This window comes from Rhagoletis pomonella, unplaced genomic scaffold (genome assembly GCF_013731165.1).
Source record: "Rhagoletis pomonella isolate Grant_MI unplaced genomic scaffold, Rhpom_1.0 Rhpom_scaffold_00007, whole genome shotgun sequence".
NCBI lineage: Eukaryota > Metazoa > Arthropoda > Insecta > Diptera > Tephritidae > Rhagoletis > Rhagoletis pomonella.
In genome coordinates, this window is record NW_023458561.1 from 48,083,917 (window position 1) to 48,096,070 (window position 12,154).

Below are 12,154 nucleotides of genomic sequence, written 5' to 3' on the forward strand. Positions count from 1 at the left end.
ACTCTAGTACGTACATAAATACTAAATAGTTGGTAGCCGTTGACTTGTCCAACCAGACAATGACGTCGAACGTCGCACATCAGCCTGACTGACAAGCCAATTGAGCATCAGGCTGGTGAAAAACATCTGATTAGTTGTAAGTAAGTAAGTAAGTACATACCTAGAGGCGCACGTTTGGTTAGGGCAGAGGCGAGGGGAGCAAAAGCAGTAGCCGTTAAGCAGCAATTGGCTGGTTGGCTGGCTGCTACAATTGCTAGCGTTTTTATTTTCTAAAGACATAGCGCAATTGTTTTGTTATCTGCGCATCTATTTACTATCAGAGTAGCGGACTAACTGGCGATCCCTGCATGCGACCGTGTGTGTGTATGTGTGTGTGCTACCTTTTGTGGTCATTGTCGCGTATTGTTAACTGGTTTTCATCATCGATTTCCAATTATTGACATCGCGATAATGGCTGCGCATTCATTGCATTTCGTTTTTTTTTTTTCGCTCAATCGAATCATATTTGTTGCAAGCGTTGATGTGCTGAATTGCTTGCTGCTGCTGTTTTTTTTATCAATTGCTTCATTTTTTGCTTCAATGTGTGTACGGCTGGCCATTTGCGTTGTTTGTCCTAATTACTGGCATGTGAACTGCAATTGCTGTTGTTAGATATGTTATCTATGTATGTACATACATATATCAGATTGGTTAAAAAATCGACTATCTTGTTTTTCAAAATACTTTGTCAAATATTTTCGGGACAATGAAAAAGACGCCTGTCAAAAGCGCAGCTCTTAATATTGAAATTTACAGGTCGCTCGCTCATCGCGAATTTCTATTTTCCATCTACATATGTAAATAATATAGGAAAACAAATCTTCAACTTTGATATTTCAGAACTCGGTTTTAGGTCGATGTATCGGAATTAACGATATATATTTTTGAAGGAAATTAAAGGCTGTAAAAAATTTACTCCTTCAAAAATTATTAAAGGTTAAAGTGGGCAAATGGGCTGTAAAACTGCATACCCAAAATTCTGAATAACAATTGTGAAATTTTGATGAAACTTTGCTGAATTTTTGTTTTTGGTATGCAGCTTTATAGGCCATTTAATTCGAATGCCAGTTGCAGTCGAAATTCGAAAGTCTTTCTACTTTTTTAAGACCTTACGAGGTTTTCTAACTAAGCACGTCGTTAAAATTATAAGGTACAGTATTACTTGTCGGAAAATCTCCTGCTTTGGAACTAAAACGTGACTAAATTTTTTCATCTTTGAAGGTTTTTGGCAGGGCTTGGAATTCACGCGATGCATTCCAGTTTGTCGATAAATTTCCTTAATTTGATACATATCGATAATTCAATGAATTTTAAAAACGCAGAAATTCGATAACTCAACAAATATTGATAACTCGACAAATTGCGATAAATTTCGATAACGTTTCGAGCGCTCGATAAATTTTGACGACTCAAATATGTATAAATATCGCTGTAAATTGATAACTCGATACACCTTCGATATCTCTATAAATTTCAATAAATCGGTTAATTTTGATATCGACAAATTTCGATAACTCTGGCAGCGCGATAAGATTCTATACAACCTTTAAATTTCGATAAATTGATATATTTTAAAAATTCTAAAAACTTCCTTTCGATAAATCGAAATTTTCAGTAAATGAATAAATATTAATAAATCGATTAGTTGGGAGAATTCGATTTCGTTAACTCTATAATAATAATACAATTTTAATAAATATCGATAACTTGATAAAGTTCATTTACTTGATATATTTCGATTTTCCCACAAATATTTATAGCTGAATAACTATTCGTAAATTTCGACAATTAATTTCCTGTCTATAAATTTCGACAAGTCAATGTCGCGATAACTCAGTAAACATGAATAACTCGATAAATTTCGTTAACTATAAGCTTTGATGATTTTATAAATTTCGTGTTATTTTTATGGAAAATTGAAATTCGCGATGAGCGATACTTGATACTAAATACTGCGCTTTTGACCAGTGTCTTTTTTCACTATCCCGAGAAATGAAAAGAAGATAGTCGATTTTTTGAACCAGTCAAATGTACACATATACGAAAGTGCTCATCCACTTGTTAACTGCTCATAGGACAACCACTTGTCGCACTACCAACAAAAATAATAACAATCAAAGCGATTGCTTAGCAACACATGTGCAAACATTGGCGGACATTGAACTCCACAAGCTGGAGCTGAAACTAAAGTCACAACCTCGTAACCTCCACCACTACATGCATAGCATTTAGCACAAAAGCTGTCATTAAAATCAAGCGATGAACGATGAAAATAAAATAAATTAATTTTGAAAAATAAAATAATGAAATTTACAAAAAAAAAAAAAAATTAGTTTGCTATCAAAAATATTTTTCTCATTAACTGGTTGCGCTAAGAAGCAAACAAAAAATGAAACCAATAACCAGATTTTTCTCATTAACCGGTGGGGGTGTGTATCGCTGCTGCCGCTGCTGTTTCTTGCTTGTTGGGTCGGGCTGCACCTCATTCATGTATAGAATTGAAATTGCCGTACCGCCTCTGCCTTCGTGACCATAAGTTGGGTGAGTGATGCGCGCCAATCGCAAGCATTTGGCGTCGGCATAGCATTTAATTTGTTTTGTAGTAAAGCGTGAAGCGAGCGCGCCCCTTCGAAGCTTTGTTTTGGTATTTGAAATTAAATTTCTACAACTCTTCGTTATTTTTGTTGTATTTTGCAAACGTGGCAGGCAGGCAAGCTGGCAGGCAAGCTGGCAGGCAAGCGAGCACATTGCTGTCAAACCACATAAAAAACTTAGCGGCGCTTGATTTCTGTTGGCTGCTGCAAAGTCATTAAAGACGCTATTAGCTATACATATTATTAGATTTGGTATTTGTGTATATCTGCTGGGGAATTTTTTGCAGTTTGTTTTATTTGCCATAGAAAACGTTTTTTGTTTTATTACTTTTTGTTGTTGAGTTGAACCACAGCGGTAGTAATAAGTTTTATAAAACTTAAATTAAATTAAAATATATATACGTGTATTTTTCTTTTTAAAATAATAAAAACTACGAATTAAAAGAAAATTAAAGCACGGAAAAAAATAAAAAATTAATGAAATAAGTTTCTCATAATTAACTGATAAAAAAATCTTTGTTTTTAACACAATAAAATTTTAAAATTAAAAGAAAGTTAAATAAAAAATAAAAACAAAATTGTATTCAAAAACTTTTGTTTAACTTGATGCCGTTTTTATTGAAAAGTGTTGTGGTTTTGAAAAACACCAACAATTTCAACAACACTTTTCATTAAGAACGGCTTTAGGCTCAATAAAAATTGTTGAATATAATTGTTATTATGCCAAAACATAACAAAAAAAATATATATATATAAAATAAAATAAATTTCTTTAAATTATACAAAAAAAAAATATTTGTTTTAAACGCCAAAATCTAAAAGTTCAATTAAAAAAAAAGTAAAAAATTGAAAAAAATATAAAATAGGTTTCTAAAAATTAAGTTTAATTAAAAAAAATATTTCTTGGCTAAATAAAATCTAAAATTTAAAATAAAAAAAATAATATCTACATAAAAATCAATTTCGAGAAATAAAATTCATTTAAAAATATATGTATTTTGCTTTTTACAATAATGAAATCTAAAAATTAAAAGAAAATTAGATGAAAAAAAATCCGCTGCTTTGCTCACTCGCTATATCTCCATTTGGAACACACTCAAGTGCTTTCCATCAGAATAGCTTTTCACCATAAAAGTTCGCAAATAAACTTTTTTTGTAAGACCTTCGAAGAGGAAAAATAAAAAAGAAAAAATAAAATAAATTTCTTAAAAGTAATTTAATCCTATTAAAATATATAATTTCTTTTGAAAAGAAATTGAGATTAACAAAGAAATTTTAATAAAACAATACATAAAATTACTTTCTAGAAACTAAAATGAATAAAAAAATATATATGTATGTAATGTATTTTTCTTTTTTAAAGAATAAAAAGTAAGAAGTACAAAAATTAAAAAATAAATAAATCGCTGCCCGAAGATTCGAACCTCGAATTCCAATGGCAACAGTTGGAGCAACGCGAGCAAAATGATATTCATCTCCATTTGGAACAGGCTGAAGTGTTTTCTATCAAAAGCGCCTTTCAAAGGTGGGAAACTAACATTTTTTGTAAGACTTTTTGCCAGAATCACAAAAATCGTTCGAACTATCTCACCTACTGTCTTTGAATTATTTTACAAGAGCCTTACAACTATCTTAGCCAGCATTGCTCTGTTATTGTAGCATTTGTAAATTAAATAACAATTTCGTGTATTCTAGCACTTGATACGAAAGACTTAAGCAGCGAACTTATTTGCCGTCTATGCGAACAGCGTTGATTTGCAGTGGTGATACGACTTCTTTTATGTACCGCTTTGCTTGTTTTACAAATTATTTGAAGTTTCTTGTCTTAAGTGTGTCAAATTAGAGATTTGAATGGAATTTTCGGTTTTTTGTTTTTTATTTGAATCGAATGTATGCTGCTTCGACTCTAAGTTTTGTATGCATTTAAAGCCAAGGGCATATGAGAACGAAGTTATACGAATAGACAATTGGAAAAACAATCTAAGAAAACTTTACGCTTTATTTTTTTATAAGGACAGAAACAGAAACTACATTGAGAGGAATTTCATATAAAGAGCTTTGACGCCATAAGAAGTACACTCAGAGAAAAATTGTGTTCTAAAAACAGGTCCGTCCGGGAATAAGTTTTTCTCATTCAGCCTTAAACATTAAAAAAATACCAACAATCAGATTAAAGCAGAGTTTAAGCCGAAAGCAAAAGTAAGTGCGCCTGGGCCACACTGTAGAAGTGAAACATACGTTACTTATCTATCTATACATACACACATCTGCTTTTGCTTAAGGTTATATTTTTTCGCTTTTTTTCTATCAATGTAGATCCCTACCACTACCACTGTTCGTTTTAATAACATTCATGTTATTCTGTTTTTCCATTCTCTTCATTTTTATCTTCATACTCTAGCTAAATCGATTAGAAAATCAATAAAAATATCAATAACAACATCGATAAATATCGCTAACCATGTCGATAAATAACGGTAGAAAAATCGATAACAAAATCGATTAATATCGATAAAAAAATCGATAAATATCGATAACAAAATCGATAAATAGTGATTACAAAATTGACAGCAAAATCAATAACTATCGATAACAAAATCGATAAGAATCGATAACAAAATCGATAAACATCGCTAACAAAGTCGATAAATATTGAGAACAAAATCGATAATCATCGATAACAAAATCGATGAATATCGATAACAAAATCGGTAAACATCGATAACAAAATCGATAAATATCGATAACAAAACCGATAAAAATATCGATTATTTAATAGATAAATCTCGAATATCTCTAAAATCCCAAAATAGTTCCCTTTAATTACCTTTGTTTCAATCTTTCTTCCCCTATCTTCATCTTTACTTTTATCGGTATCTTCATCCTCATCTTTGTTTTTACTTTTATGATTATCATTTTCTTCACCAACATATTCCCCTTCATCTTTGCCCTTATATATATAAGTAAAGTGTTTAAATTTACCTTGGTCCTCGTTTTTACCTTTATCTTTACACATCTTTGTTTTTGTTTTTGTTTTTATTTTTACCTTTGCCTTTATAATTTTCTTTGTCTATGTACGTACTCACCTTTACTTTCATTCTGGTATTGTTATTTATAAGTGTTATCCTCTAACCTTTTATTAGCACGTTTTTGTTAAATTCATACCATATGCATACACACAAGCAGTACTTATTTCAGCCCCAACCATTTCCGTTGCACCATTTCCGTGTGCAATTTCCGCTGAATTTGCCAATTTACTCCCACCCAACCAACCGCCGCTAAAGAAGTTTCACTTCAAAAAAAAAAACATTATTAAAATGAGAACTTGTAAGAAGCTACAGGAGTCCGGTAGCCGAAATGAAAGGCTCAGGGTAAAGTTGCGAGGGAATGTCCTCCTTCCAGCTCAGTTTTCTGTCGAGAATGAAGCCAAAAAATTTTGCCTTCATCTCAAAGCTTAAAAGGCGCCCATTTAGTTCCAGCGGAGTTACCTTCTCGAAAAAGTCCGTCGACTGCATATCTTGCGCTATGGCTTTCATGTTGCATACTTTTAGGCACACCCGTAAACCATTTTCAGATTAGTGGAATTGAAAATGTATCAATTTAAAGTTAACTATGTATTAAGAAGTGAAGAAAATTTAAATAAAACATTTCAATAAATAAAGAAAATTTTTTGCACACCATAAATACGAAACAGTTCAGCTAATTGCAAGTAAATAAATTGTTATTCCTTTAGTTATTGTTGTTCTATTTATTTGTAGACACGACAGCACACCAGCATTTAAAACGGTTCTCAACAAAATATTTGCATTTTGGGGCACATACCCCATTATCTGTGTTCGTCCCATGTGTATGTACATATGTAGCTGTGTGTCCCTATTTGACTATTACGCTCCAGGCAATTTTCGCTTTGTCGAGAAGCTGGACACAGTTTTTTTTTATTCTTTCAAGCGACGCGAATGGAAAAGCTCAAGATTGGCAAGAATGTAGTGGAGGTGCCCGCTGTTGTTGGTGCCGTTGGTAGTCAGCATTTAACACGCTGCACATAAATAAGGCGACAAGCGCGACATGGCTTTGTCGTGGCACCACAATACTGTTAGCTGGTTGCTGTTGTTTTTGTTGTTGCTCATGCAAGACTTTGTTGCAGCAGCAGCAGCAGCAGCTGTTGTTGTCGTTGTTGTTGTTGCCGTTCTTCTTGCTGCTATTGTTAGCGATACTTTTTCATTGTTGCTAGTCATTATTTAGCATTTTTGTTGTTGTGCCGCGCGGTGCTGTGCTGTGCTTGCTGCCTTTGCAGCTGCTATTATTTTTGTTGTTGTTGCTGTTGTGGTGGTTCACTTTGCAATTGTTATTTACGAGCTTTTCGTGGCATTCTTGCACCCAGTCTGTAGTCTAGAGTCAAGCAATCGCCATGCCCTCCCCTCTCTGCTACCACACCATGCTGACCGATTGCTGGTAATTATTATATTTCTTCGCTGTATTTCATTTGTTGTCATGTGTTGTTATTATTGTTTTTGTTTTTGTGCTTGTCGTGGCTGCTGTTGTGGTCCAAGCGTTCATGCGCTGGGTGCGCTACGAATGCGTAGGTAGTGGCTATTAGTTTTGTGCAACTTTTTCTATTCTCTATTTTCTTCGAGTTCCGTTTTTGTTTGTTTGTTTGTTTGTTTGTTTGTTGTTGTGCTTGCAGTATCAGCGTAGACTCCTGGAGCCAATACAAAAGAATTTGGCCACCAAGTGCGCCAGCAGCAGCAGTTCTTTGTATGTATTCTGTTACTTGACTAAGCGACGGTAGCTCATTTATTTCACATTCCAGTTGTTTTGGACTTGTGTTTTAGCGCCATTGTTAACAGCGGGGTGGCACTCGATGGTGTACGAACATAAAACAAAAAAAAACAAAAAAAAAATAAACAAAAAATAAAAGAATAAAACAAAAAAGTATAATTATGATGAAAGTGCGATAAAATTCATTTATTCTGCGGTCCTCCATAAGCGATTACCATATACAAATTAAAAAATTTTTATATTATATTAAATTAATAAAATTTTTAAATTGTACCAGGAAAATTATTCAAACGGTCCCATCTGACAATCGCGTTGTCGGTCACACAACAAACATTTTTAAGCAAATTTTAGCCTTTTAGTCATTTTCTTCCATACGCTATATGTTCTACAATTTTTTTTAATATAGAAGAAAATGAACAAAAAATTAAAAAAAATCAGTCGGAAGTTCTAGGTATTTCAAGCATGCATTTTACTACACTAAAATTGAATGGGATACATGTTTTTTATCCTTCCAGTGTCTGTTACTGTCAAAATTCAACCGTTTTTCTAGGTTTGAAGAGCTTTGACGATTTTTTCAAACTTAGAATGTCGACTAACTTACAAGGTACGATATTAAATACTTACCGGAACTAAAACGTGACTACCGAATTTATACCGTTGAAGTACTTCGGCAAGACCTGGAATTGATTCGAAACGTTTTAATTTGTCGATAAGTTTTTATATATCGATAACTCAATGACTTCCATAAACACTAAAATCCGATAACTAAACAAAGTTGGACCACCAATAGATGAGCATTTTGGGGACTCGATGAATCTCGGTAAACCAAAACTTTACACATCTCAATGTAAACCGATACATCGATAACTCGATAAACTGAAGATAACTATTAATTTCACCCGATTAATTTTAACATAAATTTTAATATCCGCCGACAAATTTCGATAACTCTTTACACTCTGGTAACTCGATAGAATTTGATAAACCGATAAACAGTGAAAACTCGATATACTTCTGTGTATATCCTCAAAAATTTCGACAGCTCGATATACTTTTCAAATCCAAAAAACTCGATTCGATAGTCCGGCCAATTTCGGTAAATCAATAATTATCGATGATTCGATAAGTTGAAATAACTTCATGCTTTGCTATAATTTGATGAATTTCGCTAACTCGGTAAATTTCGCCAATTGAGATTCTGTGTCTCTACAAATTTCGGCAACTCAATAAACACCGTGGTTGCTGTTAAAATTTTGAAAAATTTAAATAAATGCAGCAATATAAAATTGTGGGTAAATATATTCAAAGCTGGCCGTGCGCGGAAAAAATAAACAACTTTAATTGATGTATAAAAAATGGAGTTTAGTAATACAAATAGGTGGCACCCTCATTTAAAAGTACGTCTGCAATAAAGTTTCAATAGTCAAATAGATGGAAATTCACTTGGAAATCCAATTTAGTATTAAGGTAGTCTTTAAATACCTTTCCTTTGAAACCCTTTTTGTTAAATATTGTGCCCTTAATATTTTTAGCCTAGTAGCAACCCTCATGAAAAATATTTAAATATTTATTTAAAACCTTAAATAAATTATATTTTTCTAAATTATATTTTATTTTTTTTTAGAGAGATGAAAACACTTTCCCAAAAATGTGCCTGAAATGACACACAAATATTTAATTTTTTTTAAGATAAGTGGCAGCTCAGTAGAAAAATGTATTTGGCTGGAAAATTATCTTAATAAATTTCATTTGGTGATATAATCTAAATTTTCATGTCAATTTTATGCATTTATTTTAATGCATAGGAGGCAACCCTACTAAATAATGTTTCTTACTATCGCTCGAATATTATCACAAAGTTTTTAAGGCTTGCTGGGTAGACATTTTGGTATGTATCTTATACCTAGATATCGAAAAACATAGCCCTAAAACAATTTCAGTTGCCAAAAACTTTTTAGATTTTTGCTAGGATACTGAAAATGGGCTAATTTATCAGTCAATTCCTTAAAAAAAAAATTCAAATAAATTATTGTTTATAGAATTTAAATTATAGGTTTATATAATCTAATATTTGATTTTAAAACTTCACTTTTGTAAACATTGAATTTAATTCCCTCTTATTTCTCTTTCAGGCTGTAGCATCATTTTCTGCTAACAAATTTTACACCAAGCCGTTCTTATTGCCGCAATTGCCCCCAACAGCTGCCGCTAATGCGCTCTAAATAAAGCGAAATACCATAAGTGCCATACACAAACAAAGAAAAGCCGTTAAAACGTAACGCAAAGTAACGCAACGCAACGAATTCCGTCCACATATACTGAGATTCTAAGTGCCGTTTACAAAAGTAAAAACAAAATCAAAAAAGTTTTAAACAACAAGCAACGCATATAACTTTAAGAAATTAGTAATTAAGGATATAGGACATAGTCAAGAAAAGAGCTTCCAAAAGTTAAACGAAACAGACAAGCAGTAAGCAGTAAGTTTAAAGTAGCACTAAATACAAGAAGTAAAGGGGAAAACATATTAACTTAGAAAGCCATAGAACGTAAAAAAGGATCAGCGAAGCGTAGCTTAGCAGCATTGAAATCATTTGAAGGCTTAAACGTACATGAAAGCTCTTACCAACGACGTGGCACACGTGAAAGCTTGTCATTGCGCTCGAAAGCTCTTGCAACGTTCAAAACGAGTATAAAAAGCTGCGTGAAAGCTTCGCTCAAAAATTATACCACTACGCGTGCCTCAAACTGGAGCTTAAGCATAAGAAGCATAAGATGTCCGCATCGCCCGCCACCACTAGTGTCATCACCTCAAACGAACTTGCCATACAACAACAACAACAACAGCAGCAGCAACAGCTCCAACAACAACAACAACAGCAGCAGCAGCAGCAGCTTCATCAACAGCAGCATCTACAGCAACAGCAACAGCAACAACAGCAACATCAACAGCAACAGCAACAGCAACAACAACAACAACAACAACAGCTACAAACGCACAATTCCCCAACACGCGTCTCACTCGCGTCTGGTGGTGTATCTGTCACTAACGTTGTAACCACCACCTCTTCAGCTGCAGCTGCTGCTGCTGCCGCTGGCGCCAACGGTTTGTCCCTCATGCATCGCTCACCGGATAGTCCACAGCCCGAGTTGGCCACCATGACGAACGTAAACGTACTCGATCTGCACACAGACTCCTCAAAACTCTACGACAAGGATGCAGTTTTCATCTACGAAAGTCCGAAGGTGGTGTTGCCCACAGTGGGCTCAGGTGGTGCGACGGTGACCAGTGATGAGCATGTGATTGATGCGCGCATGGTTGCCCAATTGAATGAACAGCAAGCAGCTGTTGCAGCTGCTGCTGCAGCGGCCGCCGCCACAGAAAATCAGCCCTTGGCCAAGATCGAATTCGATGAGAATCAGATAATACGCGTAGTTGGACCGAATGGCGAGCAACAACAAATTATTTCACGTGAGATTATCAACGGTGAACATCACATACTGTCACGCAATGAGGCTGGCGAACACATACTCACACGCATCGTTAGCGATCCGACAAAATTGATGCCTAGCGATAATGCTGTCGCTGCAGCGATGTTCAATCAGGCACAGAAAATGGCCAATGACCATGGAGTCTATCAGACTTCGCCATTGGATGCATCAATGTTGCAACATTATGAGCCGGATAGTGTTGTCAAGGCGGAGGTGGATATATACGATGACCCGAAGAAGCCGCCGGGTAGCGGAGGTGGCGGCCAACAAATACTCTATACTACAACTGGACCGGATGCTGGAAAGCAGCTTTCACATTTGCCTGTAACAACGAAGCTAGAATCGGATATGTATCCAACAGACAAGCATATCGATTTGATTTACAATGATGGCAATAAAACGGTTATCTATACGACTACAAGTGATCAGAAGGGTCTAGAAATTTACTCGGGTAGTGATTTGAGTGGCCTGGTTGCCGATGGACAGGTAGTGGTGCAAGGTGGATTGCAGTATGCTGGCGCAGGAGGCGCAGGCGGTCAGCCTGTTTACATTGTGTCCGATGGTAGTTTGCCGCCAGGCGTCGAGGGACATTTGCAAAGGTGAGTGGAAATTGGCTTTTATGTTATGTTATGGGAGTAACGCTAATGAAAAATGAATTGGTTGTAGGTAAACTTGGAAACAGTTCGCATATTTTAAATCAAGTATGAATATTTTCGCAGCTTTTAAGCTAATAAAACTACGAAAATTATCTAAAGAGGTCTTAAATCGAAAATAATGTACCTCCTTTTAAATTTATTCATCTCTGGAAATCAGTGAGACCACTTAGAAATTTGTACTCTTCTTTAAAGTTTATTTGTTGACCTAACAGGAGAGCTCTCAGAGATATAGGAGCTAGCCAATTAAACGATTCATTTATATACAAAACGTGGCCTGAGTATTAAAACGAATAGGTTGAATACTAAGGTTCGGATTTGGTGGAAATTCCAACCCGCAACAAAAAAGGAAGTTGTAGCGACGTTAAGGCGTTAATTATACTAGAGGAAAATAGGAAATTTTAAACTATATTAAGTAACTTAAGGCCAAAAAGGCTTTTATCACTTACACTCGAAACATTGAAGAGAATTCTTTAGCTCCAAATTGAACATTCTACCAACCCAACCCTTCCATTTAAAACTCATTCCACCGAATGTAATGGAAGCATCCGCGCTCATCGCCCATGGCTTCAATTGGCATTTCCAATCAGGGTTGCCGTT

The 12,154-nt window shown here is 34.7% G+C and overlaps 2 protein-coding genes across 4 annotated transcripts in view; both read left to right on the forward strand.

Moving 5' to 3' along the window:
• Positions 1 to 10,252, forward strand: part of LOC118742967 (POU domain, class 6, transcription factor 2-like) — a gene marked incomplete at its 3' end in the record, with an annotated part of 48,191 nt that extends 37,939 nt beyond the window's left edge. For all 3 annotated transcript variants that reach the window (XM_036475408.1, XM_036475405.1, XM_036475406.1), the window contains 1 exon segment: positions 9,545 to 10,252. In XM_036475408.1, the coding sequence (XP_036331301.1) occupies positions 10,185 to 10,252 (68 nt within the window).
• Positions 10,253 to 10,343: 91 nt separating this feature from the next.
• LOC118742968 (protein grainyhead) overlaps positions 10,344 to 12,154 on the forward strand; it is a 305,196-nt gene continuing 303,385 nt past the window's right edge. The window contains exon 1 of the mRNA XM_036475409.1: positions 10,344 to 11,500. Within this exon, the coding sequence (XP_036331302.1) occupies positions 10,527 to 11,500 (974 nt within the window). The 5' untranslated portion in view covers positions 10,344 to 10,526. The remainder of the gene's footprint in view (positions 11,501 to 12,154) is intronic.